The sequence below is a fragment of the Vanellus vanellus genome (assembly GCF_965231255.1).
Source record: "Vanellus vanellus genome assembly, chromosome: 1".
Taxonomy (NCBI): Eukaryota; Metazoa; Chordata; class Aves; order Charadriiformes; family Charadriidae; genus Vanellus; species Vanellus vanellus.
The window spans coordinates 204,353,989-204,368,376 of record NC_138905.1 but is presented as its reverse complement, the minus strand read 5'-3'; the positions used below and the strand labels follow the sequence as shown (position 1 = coordinate 204,368,376).

Sequence of the window (14,388 nt, the reverse complement as noted above, 5' to 3'; positions counted from 1 at the left end):
AAAAAATTTAAGTTAATGATGATTCTGCTTAAGCAGCTGAGCACTATTAGAAAACCAAATACAGAGAACAAACACTTGTTAATTATATTTTATTACGGGTGATTATTTTGGAAAAGTAACTTGTGTTTTGTGGAATTTTTTTAAATAATTTTTTAAAGTTGCTGAACAAGAAGGTGGATGCTGGAACATGTTCTTTGACTGCTTTTTCTGTTGATGCTAAAGGGGCGTGATGACCTAAGACAAGATGCTGTTATGCAGCAGGTTTTCCAGATGTGCAATACATTGCTCCAGCAAAACACTGAAACACGAAAGAGGAAATTAACAATCCGAAGATACAAGGTAACCCTGAAGAGCTCCTGCGGCCCTTCATAAATAAAGCATATTTCCCCATTCTGCTCTTTTTAATCCAAAGACACTATAAAAGTGTATTTATTTATGTGTTCTTAAAATAGTTACTGCTCCTTAAGGTATGGAATAAACAATTAATACAATTTAATTATTACAATTACAGCGATTATTACAATTTTTTTTTTCAAATCCTTAAAAAAATCTTCTGATGCCAAATATATATTTAAATACTCTTCGAAGCTTTCTTTGTATGAACTTAAAATTGAAAAGAAATTAAGTCATGCACTGTCCATGAATTTAAGTTGCTGGTCATTAAACTTGAGCATATGAGTTTGTTTATGAATTCTTATTAATTTTAGTCTTGCGATGTTCCTTACTTAATAATTAATTTTAGTCTTGCAGTAGGCTTTACAGTTGAATCCAGAAGTCCCATCTAGGGTCTGTTCATGCAGAATTTGAATTGTGGAACTGTGTGTGTTGGAATTGGCAATGCAGCAATAAATTCTTATTGTGAATGCAGAAAATGTATCTGAACGGGAACTCTCCCCTTCTCCTTTCTTTTTATGTGCTTGCGATTATAATAATCGCTGTGAAGGTGACCTCTGAATAAGTACTCTCTAAGTAAAAGTTCTTGTATTTGACAAATGAGAAGTGTCCACTCCAGAATCTCTAAAGGAGCTTACCTGAATTGCTGCCATAGTATTAAGAATTCACAGGTGGAGTCAAAGTCACATTTTTTGAGTAATTTTCAATGAAGACTCAGGTTTTTATGTGTGTAAAAATGTTTGAGAGCAGGGAAAAAGAGCAGGGAAAATATTTCCACTCAGCTACCATGTGTTTGTTCCACATTTTACCTTTATATGTGATTCACACAATGCTTGTATTATCCCCTTCAAGCATAGCACGCTGTTGGCAATCAGAGGTCATCTAGAATACCAACGCAAACATGCAAATTGAGTAGAATCATTAAGTTGTACTGAAGTATGTAGTGGAAGGTTCTCTGGGCTAGGAAAAAAAAAAGCAAGTATTTGGTAGGAAAACCTTGAGTGTGTTTTATGTATGTATACATGTGTGTTTAAAACATGTATTGTGGTCAGCTGTATGGTTTGGTCTTTTGTCTTTTTAAACAAACACAAGTATGTGTCTGTGATCTGCAGCATGCATATTCATAGCTGCATGTGTATAACCTTCCCCCATGCAGCACTGGTTTTATTTTTACAGGTGGTTCCCCTTTCTCAGAGAAGCGGTGTTCTTGAGTGGTGCTCGGGAACAACTCCCATTGGGGAGTTTCTTGTGAACGTCGAAGAGGGAGCTCACAAGAGATACAGGCCAAAAGATTACTCCGGTTATGAGTGTCAGAAAATCATGATGGTGAGTCAAAAGAACTAAAAAAAAAAATAGCTGGCTCATATTTTTTACTGGGGGGGGTGGAATTTATGGAGAATTAAACACTGTACTTTTAGTATATAATAATGAATGTGACCGGTGGCACAGAATTAGTAGATCTTCAGACTTTTAGCTTAGTTACAAACAACCTCACCATATGTTTAGAAAATTGCGAACGGGTTTACCTGTTACTTTACATAGCCATGATTGCGCAAAAAATTATTTCCTTTTAAATCTGTGCAGTATATTTAATTTTGGCTTTGTGCAGCTTTTGCATGTGAATGGGTGAGATTGACTTTCTCACAGTGACATGAAGCCATCAGATAAGCAAAGGTACCAGAAGAGATTGCAAAGGGAAGTATCTCCCAACAAGATGCATTTACCTGTACATGCGTATAAAATACATACACCTGCTGAACCATAGAAACAGGAGTGTGGTTTTTTTCCATGTAACCCATGCGTTGTGTATGAAAATAGAATTGTTTAGTAAAACAGATAGGTGCAGTAATGAGTGGTGTAAAAAAAGACACATCTTTCTTTCATAGCTCAGAGGGAGAAAGGAGTGAGAACAGTATCTGATGGGGGGTGGACAGTAGAAAGGAGGAATGTATTTCTTTCAAAGGAAGCAGTGATTTCTTTCCAAAGCAGTCAGTCATGGGGAAAACATTTCTTATGTGTTTAAAGGATGCACAAAAGAAACATTTTGAAGAGAAATACAACATCTTCATGAAAGTCTGTGAGAATTTTCAACCTGTGTTTCGTTATTTCTGCATGGAAAAATTCCTGGATCCAGCAGTGTGGTTTGAAAAACGGTTGGCGTACACTCGCAGTGTGGCTACATCTTCTATAGGTATTATACTGGATTACTAACTTTGGCTTTTTAGATTACGTAAACAAAGAGTGTATACCATTTCAGAGGCAATGGCTATTCTGCTTTTGTCACATGTCAGAAAAGGGGGAGTAGGAGGCAAAAAATGCCAGCAAGAACACCAGCATTATTTTTGTAATTAAGATTTCTGATTCATTCCTCCCCATCCCACTTTCTGCAGTAGAAAGATAGAGTGAAATGCTGTGTTTATTTTATATAGCAGTTTGTATTTTTAGGTTCTGGTAGGTTTTTTTAAAGTTTCTGCCTGACTAATTCTGTTGTTTTGATGTAACATTTATTAATTTCATCTATAGCTTCAATTAACTGAGTTGAAAAGCTTAATCTTTTACTTTCTTTGTACTGGCATTATTAGCTATGGTTGAAATGGTTATTTAAACTCTGGCATTTTTATATATGTACTTGGATTGTGGATTTTCTTTGGATGACTCAGTTCTTTATTGAGTATCTGGAAGATACTTGATAGTAGATTGTATACATTGCAGTAGATCCTATTTTAGACCATAGAATGGTCCCTCCCCCTTGCCATGCTGTTAACATGTTGTTTATACACTTCCTGTTTTGATGAAAAAAAAAAAAAAAAAGTAAATCTACAGTTTAGCAGAATTCAGATGAAAGATTTTTGTGGAACACTACTGCTGTCCTCATCCATCAGCTAATAGAAAAAACAGTTACAGGTGTAAATTGCAGCAAGGGAGATTTAGTTTGGAGGTTTTCTACATTTAATGACAGTAAAGGACTGAAATAGGTTTATGAAAGATCGTATCACTGGATATTTTTAAAACTGACTTAGACAAGAATCACTCAGGAACTATTTTGGTATAGTTGAGCTGCACCAACTGAATTATGTACTGAATTATGTCCAGTCCTTTTTTCTGGATTACATGATACTGTGAGTTAAATGGTTTTCTTAAAAATAGTAGTAATAACAAACCCTAATTTTATTATGCACTGGCTTTTTGTCTTTTTTATTTTTTATAAGCTGAGAAATTGTTTGCTTAACCTAACTACAGAGAGAAATGGGCAAGAAGTCTGTGGAGTAGATAAAACAATACCTGGTTGTATGAGAATAACCTTTTTGCAATTGCGTTCAGTTAACCTTTTCTTTTTGGATTTGTGGAATGGCATTTACTCTTTACTGGAGTAATATGCACACGTGGGGGAAGAGATAGTCCCATTTCTAATTTGTTTGGGTGTGATACACTGATTCTAATAATCTCCTCCTTGTTAAATTTTCCCTGGTTTTTATGGTGTGTAAATATGGTTTCAGCACTTACCTTTTTGTTTTAGTTGGCTACATTCTTGGACTTGGAGACAGACATGTTCAGAATATCTTGATAGATGAACAAACTGCAGAACTAGTGCATATAGATCTGGGTAAGTGCAACAGGCAAGAGAACCTCGTTTTTTCTTTACTTTAACATGTTTAAAAACATTTATTCATTTATTATCCTTTCATTAAGGGGTTGCTTTTGAGCAAGGTAAAATCCTTCCCACACCGGAGACTGTTCCATTTAGATTAACCAGGGACATTGTGGACGGAATGGGTATTACTGGGGTGGAAGGAGTCTTCAGAAGGTAAGTGCTCCTGTACTGCATGGGGGTAAGGAGGCAGCGGAGTACTTTTGGCATTATAATTCTTGTATGTATATGTATACAGAAATATCCCAAAAGGGTTGAGTTTCTGTCAACCTCCATCCTCTCTCCTGTGAATGACTCAAGAGAGCCCTAAAAAGCGGGACACTTCTCTCATTCAAGACTTTTATGATGTTCATTAACATAGTGCTTGCAAACCCCAAATTTGATGGTTTTAAAAAAGTACATAGTGTAAGTGTTGTCTTTGTAAGGTAGGAATTAACATTAATAAGTAATTCCTAATATACCTTTGTCCTGTGAAGGAACAGTTGCTGCCACTTCTGTTCTAAACATGATGCTGTCAAATTCACTGTTTCGTGGTACTTCTGAAACTTTTGTCCCATGATACAGAAAAGCATGAATTGTTTGGCTCCAGCTGAAGTAAATACAGTATAAAATGCACTGGTGCAGATGCTGTTTCTGCCTCAGCCAGACTGTTTTGTAATTAACAGTAACAGGTGTAAGTGCATAAACAAGTCATCTCAGGATTAGGTGTGAACATAGTCAGTTAACTTTGGTGTGTGTGTGCTCATCCTGAAGTAGACAAGAGGCTAAATCCCTCTTTCAGTGGACTACCTATCCCATAAGGAAAGTTTAGTATTCCTTCCACAAGCTTAGTTTACTTGGGAATGGACGTTGGTAGCCATTTCTTCATCTAAACTCATTGGAGAGATTTCAGAAATAGCTTAATGTCTCTGGCTAATGGATCTGCTCATTTCATGTTCAGGAACCTTACCAAGATCCTCCGACGTGTTGCTGAGCACCTCTGGCACACGTTTTCATCCAGCCAAGCAATTGTGCCATCGTGGCCATGTTAACCAGTGGTTAATTCTCTGTACAGAAACATTTCAGAAGTGAAATGGGTAATCTGTTTCCCATAGGGAATATAATCAGTGAACTACCTAGTCTCCTTCTGGTCTCACATTTCTAAATTTCGCCATTTATTTTTTCCAAAATAGAAACATCAGAGAGGTTATTCAGATGTTAGAAATTGGCCTTTAAGAAGGGTAGAAGTGTCCATTATTTAAATGATGAAAATACCATTCCATTTTACTGAAAAGAACCTAAAACCACGGTAAAATATTTTCTAGATGCTGTGAGAAAACAATGGCTGTCATGAGAAATTCTCAAGAAGCTTTGCTGACTATTGTAGAGGTAACCATTTTTTCATTCTTTCTGGTAGTAACCTGCCAGAATATCTTCAGTTTCTTGTCTCGTCTCTGTGTGTATTACTATACCAAATATTTATGTAGGGAGGATTTGTTCAATTTTAACTTAGTAATGTTGGTTGCTTTTGTTAATTTATGTAATCTTCAATAAAATCAAAACCGGTTTGCATTTTGCATGAGAACTATTCGTTTCAGGCATATGCAGTTTTCCCTCTTCAGTATCTAAACTGTTCTAGCCATAGTACAACATTCTTAGCATGAGTAGTGCCGAATGAATTAAATCCTCTTTGCAGAAGTCTGAGAATTAAACTGACTTTTAAAAGCAGCTTATACTATGCATTATAAAATAATGATGTGCCTAGAAGTGTATTAAAAAATTATCTCTTCATTGCTCAGATGGTACTCAGTGGCAAAACTGAGTCAAGTATGAAAAACACAAATGCAAATGATGAGATGCAGTTTTATTGTTGGATTGTCTACTAAGCAATTTAGCCCAATTCTATTGGATTTAAAAAAAAAAAAACCACCAAAACTCCTAAGATTGTGGTTAGCGCGAGCATTACCAACTGAGCATTAACAACCCTTCCTGCTAGGGCACTGGACTAGCTGTGATTAACAGTTTAAATTAAATAGAGGTTTATTTACTGTGTAGGTGCTGCTCTATGATCCGCTTTTTGACTGGACCATGAACCCCTTGAAAGCTTTGTATTTGCAGCAGAGACCGGAGGATGAGGCTGACATGAGCTCTACACTCAATACTGATCCACAAGAATGTAAAAGAAAAGCCAGGTGCAAGATTTTTTTCTTACCATCTGCCTACTGCGCTGTTTCCTCGCTTTACGGTTTTCTTACTGAATGTCACTCATGTTGTTCAGGATTCATATCTAGAGCACCTTTTTTTTTTTCTTTTATTCTGCCAGCAGTGATGACCAGAGTTTTAACAAAGTGGCTGAGCGTGTTCTGATGAGACTACAGGAGAAGCTGAAAGGTGTTGAGGAGGGGACAGTGCTCAGTGTGGGAGGGCAGGTGAACCTCCTCATACAGCAGGCCATGGACCCTAAAAATCTGAGCCGACTCTTTCCTGGATGGAAAGCTTGGGTGTGACTTGGAAGGATCCAGCACGTTTTTAGAAGAAAACTGGTTTTATGCAGCAAGTGTCTTAACATTTCAAACTGGTATTTCACAATTAAAACTTGTATCAGGAGCAAGTGTGAAGGCTTATATGTATTAGTAGTCGGTGGATGTTTTGGGGTTTTTCTCAATAACCTGTTACTGAGAAAACATTTTTTTGTCCATTTATGTTCACTGTACAGTATAAAACACCAACCGGTGCGTTGATGTTCCCTGTGACCTGCAAGCACTTTGCTTGGGCATACTGGATGTGTTAAGTTGTTAAAGCCTGAGGTTCATCACTGTATGTGTTAAATAGCTGCAGTCTTGTATATAATAATTCTGTACGGTACTGTGACCATGCAGAATGGATGATCTAAAAACCAGGAGTCATAAAATGACTAGCTGAAGTGCATTTCAAAAGAGGGGCTATACTTTAAATAAAGATAATGCTACAGTGAATATAAAAGAAAACCAGAGAACCTCACGTTTAATGAACTGAGGGTTCTTGGGGTTGGGTTTTTTTCAGTGTAGTTAAATGGACACTAGATAGGGACTTTGAGCCAAGTATAACATGCCCGCTTTTTTTCTTGCTGTAAATGAAATTATATTGGTACTTTATTTTTATACCATTACTTTAATAGTATAAAACAATAAGAAATATTTAGCTTTTGTAGCTCAGACTTCCTTGATAAAACAGACCAACTATACAATGAAACTTAACATACCAGATATGGCTCTAAAGCAAACGGTCATTCTGTATCTGGAATAAACACCTGTCAGAAACATTTAAGTTGTATTTTGAGGACAAAAATCTCATTCTGATTGCATGTGGTTTTACAGAACACATTGCTGCTTCTTAAAAAACCAACTGTAATTGGATAGTCAATGAATATGGATAAGTCAAATAACAGTTTCACTGGCATATTTAATAAACCTTCTCAAATCATCTTTATATTTAAAAATATGAATAAAATTTGGCATACTCTCACATTATCTTAGTTTACACTTTATGCATTTTTACAGCAGTATAAGTGGAGAATTTCTTTTCTAATTAGCATTTCACTGATTTTATTTGTACAGTGTTCCTGCAATTTTTATGCTGTATCTTTATTTTATAAGTTAATGTCAACGTGGCGAGATGAGTCTTTTGTATTCTGTTTTTTGTGAAGCTGACATAAATACCTGTTGATCCTTGGAACCAAAAGAGCATCCTGTCTTTTCTGTGGGGAAGAGCTCTCATGCAGGGATGCAGTGATTTGTTCTCTGGAAATGAAACTTAACTGACAGAGCACACGCTCTGTATGTGAATTTTAAGTGACACTTAGTAAAGAGAGCACTTTTTTATTTTTAAGCACTGACTTAAAAAAAATTTGGTAGTATTTTCTGGAAACTTTTCTCATGCTTCTTACAGAAGAAATTATTTAGGTATGTTTTGAGTTATTTAATACTAAAACTCCTAGCTACCATATAAATGAATATTGAATAAAAGCACTTGGCAGATCTTGTCCGTCCTTTGTGAGTTACTTAGAAAGGAATATTTTCATCATGCTGGGCCACGGTTTAGTTTTTTTACTTACAGCAAACAGTGAAACATTAATATTAATAAGACTCTATTAATAAATAAAAATAATTCTATTAATAAATAGAAATACTAACTTCAGAGGAAATAATTTAATTATTCCTCTGCAATCCTATTAACTTGGTGTTTAGTGCCTATATTTTGAATGTCTGTACATTTTCATTGTTCAAGCTGAACGAAACGCAAATAAAAATGCATGTAAGTATTGAAAATGTAATTGAAACCTGCTTACATTATTTGTAAGCTCCTGTAGCAGTGAAACACCAGTTAACTGACAAACACATGAAAATATTTTGACTTACTAACAAACCTTAGAGTCTCCAAAACTGTCAAAATCAATGTGACACAATCCTGTTACTATGAGATCTGAGTTCAGCTGATCTACAGTTCTTGAGATAATTGTCATCCGTGCAAAGCCTCATGTAGCCAAATATTAACCATCAGAGAATGTGCTTTCTTTTTATTCCAGTAATGCCTTAATTTTGAAAAGTCAAAATTAGGAAGTGAATGGCTTGCAAAAATGTATCATCTATAGACACACACTTTCCTTGTATAAGAATAGAAAAATACAATCTGGATGGAAATGCTGTTTAATTCTCACCAATGCATTTGTCACAAATGCTACTACTGATGGATTAGTATTTGAGAGGTTCAAATATATTTACTGTATTAGTAAGCTAGAAGTAAGTGAGACACGAGTGTCAATATGTGAGATATGAGAGTCACGTTGCCTCTTTAGCATGATTTTTTTTCTTGGAATGCATGTTAATAATTTTATACTTTCACATTTAGAAAAGATAATTTCTATGAAAAGTGAGCCTGTGATCTAATACAATGGGGAAGAGTTTTTAAACAGCGACATATTTGTTTGAAATTAGCTTTTTCTGGTGAAACATCTGTTGGAGAAATGTCCTCAGGAGTCTGAACTGTAAAAAGTTAAGTGTTAGCAGGTAAACCAATTTGAATTCTATACCTTGACTGAACTTTTCCATCAGCAAGGAACTCTGTCCCATGAATGGGAATCAGATTAAACCGGCCACCTGGTAAGGTGCATCCAATTTAAGTAAAACAAGGATGTCGGTCTTCACGACTGCAGATCGGAAAACTTCTGTTGTTACAGATAAAACTGCCTGAAAATTATTTTCTCAGTAACTATGAATTGATTAGGTCACTATTCTGTGTTACTATGAAACTCAGGAGTTTTTAAAAATTATTCACTACTACTAAATGTTTTTGAATGCACTAAAATGTTAGGCTTCTTATTTTCAGGGGATAATGCACTCTATTATACACTGTTACTTACTGTACTTTTCATGAATATTGTTATTCTGTACCTGCACAAGTGATAATGCTTCAAGGACAAAGGGTCAATAAAGATACCTTTGTAAACAGGTGATTCCAAAATCTGCCTCGGGAATTTGGTTGTGTGATTGGTAAGTGATGACACTGTAGGTTTTTACTGCTACTTTCATCCCTGTGAATTTAAAGCTAACATAAGGCAGTAGTGTTGTCTTGTGGAACCTGTAGACAGCCTGAAACAGCTCTCAGGGAGAGATTACCTAATATGAGCACTTAATGATGACACTTCGATATTAACATTAAATAAAATTGTTCATTTTAGCAGGTAGGTTGAACAGTGGAACCACAGCAAGGAGGCAGGGAAGTGGGCAAGGGAAGGTTTAGGTTCTCTTCCCACCACACTTCAAAGTCTTACCTGTATCCTGATTATATGAAAAGACTAACGTGCTGTTTGCATATCACATGCTCTCATCATCTATCCTGCACGTTAACCCTGTAGGTACACCTATCCGTTAGCTTTTAGAGCTGCACAGTGAATAAAGTCTTTAAGGGCGCACACAGCTTCTGCTCTCTCCACTCCCTCATTCTTTCCTCACTACTGCATGCGTGTCCACAAAAAACACAGTGCGAAGTGACTACACCCTTGCCTGCCCTGGAGCGTTCCCACTGTAGCATCCGCAGCTGTTCCTCCGTCTCTTCTCTCCACACCCAATTTGCCAAACACCACACAACGCACAGCAGATTTGACCTAATTTGGTTGCCTCAGTTGCTGTATACTGCCTCTGCTGCGTGCAAAGCAGAAAGGATTATAAGAAAATGCAACTACCTATAGAAGATTCCCCGCCCTTCGAAGGAACGTCTCTTCTTGGATTGAGTTGTGAAGAAGTCCTCCACACTTTAAAAAATTCCTCAGCCATGTTGCACTGTCTCCCCTGCAGCTTCTAGGGTGAAGCAGCATTACAATGCAGGTGAGCAGTGGTGGTGAACACTGCTTCTCAAAGATGGTCTGTTAACTAGCACAATTTGACCATGTAGTATTGTTCTTCAGAGACAAGTGTTTTTTTCTGTGATTAAAATGGAACTTAAACGGTGCTGGGCATACTCCTCATATCACAGAATCACAGAATTTTCAGAGTTGGAAGGGACCTCTAGAGATCATCTAGTCCAACTCCCCTGCTAAAGCAGGATTGCCCAGAGCACATTACTCAGGACTGCATCCAGGCGGGTCTTGAAAATCTCCAGAGAAGGGGACTCCACACCCTCCCTGGGCAGCCTGTGCCAGTGCTCTGAACATGCTCACACATAAAGAATGTGTGAATGAGAGAAGGAAGCGGTGAAGGGAAAGCAGGAGAGCAAGCCTCTGCATGCTTTTCTAACTATGGCAAAATAAAGTTTTCAAGTCTCCAGTCCCCGGGCATATGCCATTTGACTGCACTCTGGATTATAACTAGCATCCTTAGTGCCAGTTATTGCTAAATCACCTCGCTCTTCCCAGAGCACTGTTCTGCATGTGCAGGAAAATCTTGCCATAGAGAACACGTATTTGACTTGAAGGAATTCTTAATTATCTCGATCTGTTCACCCAAAGCCCCTGTTTTGCACCCCACCCCCCACGTTTGCTTTCACAAAAGCAGAGAAAATTGAGCTTACGGATTGGCAATTTTGTGTTCTGGAAATAAACCAAGTGGTGCGGCAGGAACGAAGCCATTTCGTAAAATGTAGTGCTGCTTCTGCATCATAGCTGGAACTTGTTTTTTAGGAAGCTGGACAGCTGTCAAGCATAAAAACTTCTTCAGCCTGTGATGCCTTGATCAGCATTATGGAATAATTTTTTCTCGTGGGCAAGACTAGTTTCTTAGTATTTGGAAAAATTCCTTTATGCTATGTGAGATGTCAGCACCTGAAGTGCCACAATGGCAGTTCCTTAAGCTGAGTGAAGTGCATACAGTTGTGATTTTGGTGCATCATTTAACAAGAGTCGGTTAAGTAGTTTTTCCACATCGATTCTATAAACATATATGTATTATTGAAGTATCTACTTCAAATACTTCCATCTGAAAAAAAAAAAAATCTAATTCCACCAAGAAACTTTAATCTTTTCAGTTGTGACCAGTCCTTCATATGAACACATAGCATTATGCCTCCCACTTTTTATTAATGATTATAGTATTTTTATACAGTATATAACCTCAATAAAGGGAGAGCACATTCCTGCTTTTATGTGATTTTTTTTCCCATATAGATAAGGATCTGTTAGGTTCTCACCAAAGCTGTTAAGACTCCCATATGAAAAACAGCTTTGCCTCCACATGTACTTTCCCCAAACTACCTGCATCTGTGATAGAGAGTTTTTCAGATTTCCCATAGAGAGAGATTTTTATTTCTAGAAGACAAAACATTTAGTTGTAGGTGTTTCTCAGGTCTCTATGGCCGCTGCAGAGAGAATGTTGGCTTTGGAAACTCTATCCAAAAGTGCTCTATACAGAGTTCAGACTATAGTAAAATAAACTATATGATCTTTAAGGTCCCTTCCAACACAAACCATCCTATGATTCTATGGAACAATAAGGTAGTTGTCCTTCATCTCTCATGACTTACCTGGAATAACATGCTTCCAACCAAAATGATTCTATGATTCTATGAATTACCAGAAACATTCCAGTCATTGTACCCCTGAGCTCACCTTTGACTGAACACTACCGTTGGATTTTGGCCCATCAATAATTAAATGTAAATCCAGTCAGTCAGCCAAAAGACAATCTGAATTTACATAGTTGTACAATAGCTGAAGCTTGCGGTGTGCACGTTCCACAACACATCTTCCACAACACTTCTTTGAGGAACGACTGAGGGATCTGGGGTTGTTTAGCCTGGAGAAGAGGAGGCTGAGGGGAGACCTTATCGCCCTCTACAACTACCTGAAAGGAGGTTTTAGAGAGATGGGAGCTGACCTCTTCTTCCTGGCGACAAGTGATAGGACAAGAGGAAATGGGTTCAAGTTATGTCAGGGCAGGTTTAGATTGGATATTAGGAAGCATTTTTTCACTGAAAGGGTTATTAAACATTGGAATAAGCTGCCCAGAGAGGTGGTGGATTCACCATCCCTGGAGGTGTTTAAGAAAAGGGTAGATGAGGTGCTTAGGGACATGGTTTAGGAGTGGTGGTGTTTTTATCAGGGTAGGTTAATGGTTGGACTTGATGATCTTAAAGGTCCCTTCCAACCTCACTGATTCTATGATTCTATGATTCCACCCCCACTGTCATGTTCTTTAAGGGAATTTACCTTCTTACCAGCAAGGTAGTACACCAGGAATTCTATCAACACAATCATTGTTTGATAGAGAGTTACAGTTTCAGTCCTCAACTCTCCATCCCTACTTCCAGCCCTCTAGCATGCCACAGAAGTTGGAGTAACACTTGTCAAGAGGACAGTCTTTGCTCAAATGAGTACTTCCCATGGACAGTTTCCAAACCAAATGCTTTTGTGAAGGAGAGACTCTTGGAGTGATCCTGACCTATGTTCAAGTGTTTGGCACTTCAGGACTAGACCAGGACTCTTAAGATTTTCATTCCATGAAGTTTGCCAAGATATCTGAAATAACTCTTACGGTATGCAAATCTTTAATTTGAAACTAACATCAGCTTAGTCAATTAAAATTTAAAAATTAAGTCAATTACTCTAATCAGACATAAAAAATGAAGCAATATCTAACCAACCTTGTTAGTCTCTCACTCTGCTTGTCTTCACATTGGTTTGTGTTTCCTTCAGACTACCTGACTGCACCCAGAGGCCAAGTCCAAGAATGGATGCTTGCCTGGGGCTCTTTTGGGTACAGTGCACGTTTATTGCCTTAGGAGGAGATTTTTGGTCAGTTTCTGAACTACGTCTCTGTTGCAGACCAATCTGCAATTGTTGTTCTAGGATGACGCTGAACCCTGTGTTGCATGAATGGGGTGTAAGGTGAGGTTATCTGGGAGTGGGAGAGGAGATAAAGCCTGTTGGGACAGTGTGCAGTTGGGAGGAGCCAAACCTTGTGCAGTGCTATCCACTGTCCCTTTTGGACCCCGTTCCTGGCATGAACTGTCTGCCAAACTAAAGCCAAGTATTGCTCAGAAAGAGCCAACTGATGCTGTCCAAAGCAGAGCCCAGAAATGAGATGATTATTAAGCTGCGTGGAGAATCAGGGATCCCACTTGCTTGACCCACGGCCCTCGAGCAAGCTTCCTAGCCCCCTTCTTATTTAGCAGCATAGACAAAGACTTCAGTTAAGCAAAATCCAAGATGAACGGCATGCTTCTTTAGGACATAGAGCTAGCGCTTAGACAGGCTCTATGGTTAGGCTTCATCTTCCCTAAAAGCTATACCGACTGCGACAAAATATCCCCTTATAACATCCTTTCCTGAGCAGTGCTTCTGTGTTCAGTCAACTGCCAGAAGTAAAGCAAATGGCCTTGGGCAGAAGGATAGAATAATCACAGTTTACCGCTGAACTGCAAAAGGTATTTAAGTAAATGTTTTCAAAACAGGTTAAAGATTAAAATTCCTGGCAATAAATGCTAAAAATAAGTATCACTTTGTAATAACTTTTTCAGCTTTCAGTATAAAGTTTGTGCATTAATTCAGTAATCTACTATGCAGAAGCCTTACGCTGTGCTCTGAAGAAATGCATTCTGAAAAGGGAAACGATTACAAATGTGATTTAGAGCAGAACTCGATTGCTATTTTTGTTTATAAACAGCAGATTCCAGTGTAAAGCAGCCAACATTTGCTTTTTCAGTCAGGCAGTGCTCTTTTAGTCAGCTTCTACTACTGAAATTAAAACTCTACTTCACATCACAATGGAGTACAGCAAAACATAAACAAATAGTAGCAAAATTACCATTTAGGATTTATATCCATTGGAAAAACATCTTCCTCAGAGAAAAGGTGAACTATCTGGTGTTACATCTGGTCCTGATGTGGAGTCTGCTTC

General features: G+C 37.7%; 1 protein-coding gene across 1 annotated transcript in view; it reads left to right on the top strand.

Annotated features, from left to right (window-relative positions):
* ATM (ATM serine/threonine kinase) overlaps window positions 1-7,917 on the top strand; it is a gene marked incomplete at its 5' end in the record, with an annotated part of 72,018 nt that extends 64,101 nt beyond the window's left edge. The window contains 8 exons of the mRNA XM_082498856.1: window positions 223-339; window positions 1,570-1,719; window positions 2,419-2,584; window positions 3,911-3,997; window positions 4,084-4,198; window positions 5,347-5,410; window positions 6,077-6,213; window positions 6,345-7,917. Of these exons, the coding sequence (XP_082354982.1) occupies window positions 223-339; window positions 1,570-1,719; window positions 2,419-2,584; window positions 3,911-3,997; window positions 4,084-4,198; window positions 5,347-5,410; window positions 6,077-6,213; window positions 6,345-6,528 (1,020 nt within the window). The 3' untranslated portion in view covers window positions 6,529-7,917. The remainder of the gene's footprint in view (window positions 1-222; window positions 340-1,569; window positions 1,720-2,418; window positions 2,585-3,910; window positions 3,998-4,083; window positions 4,199-5,346; window positions 5,411-6,076; window positions 6,214-6,344) is intronic.
* Window positions 7,918-14,388: the final 6,471 nt, after the last annotated feature.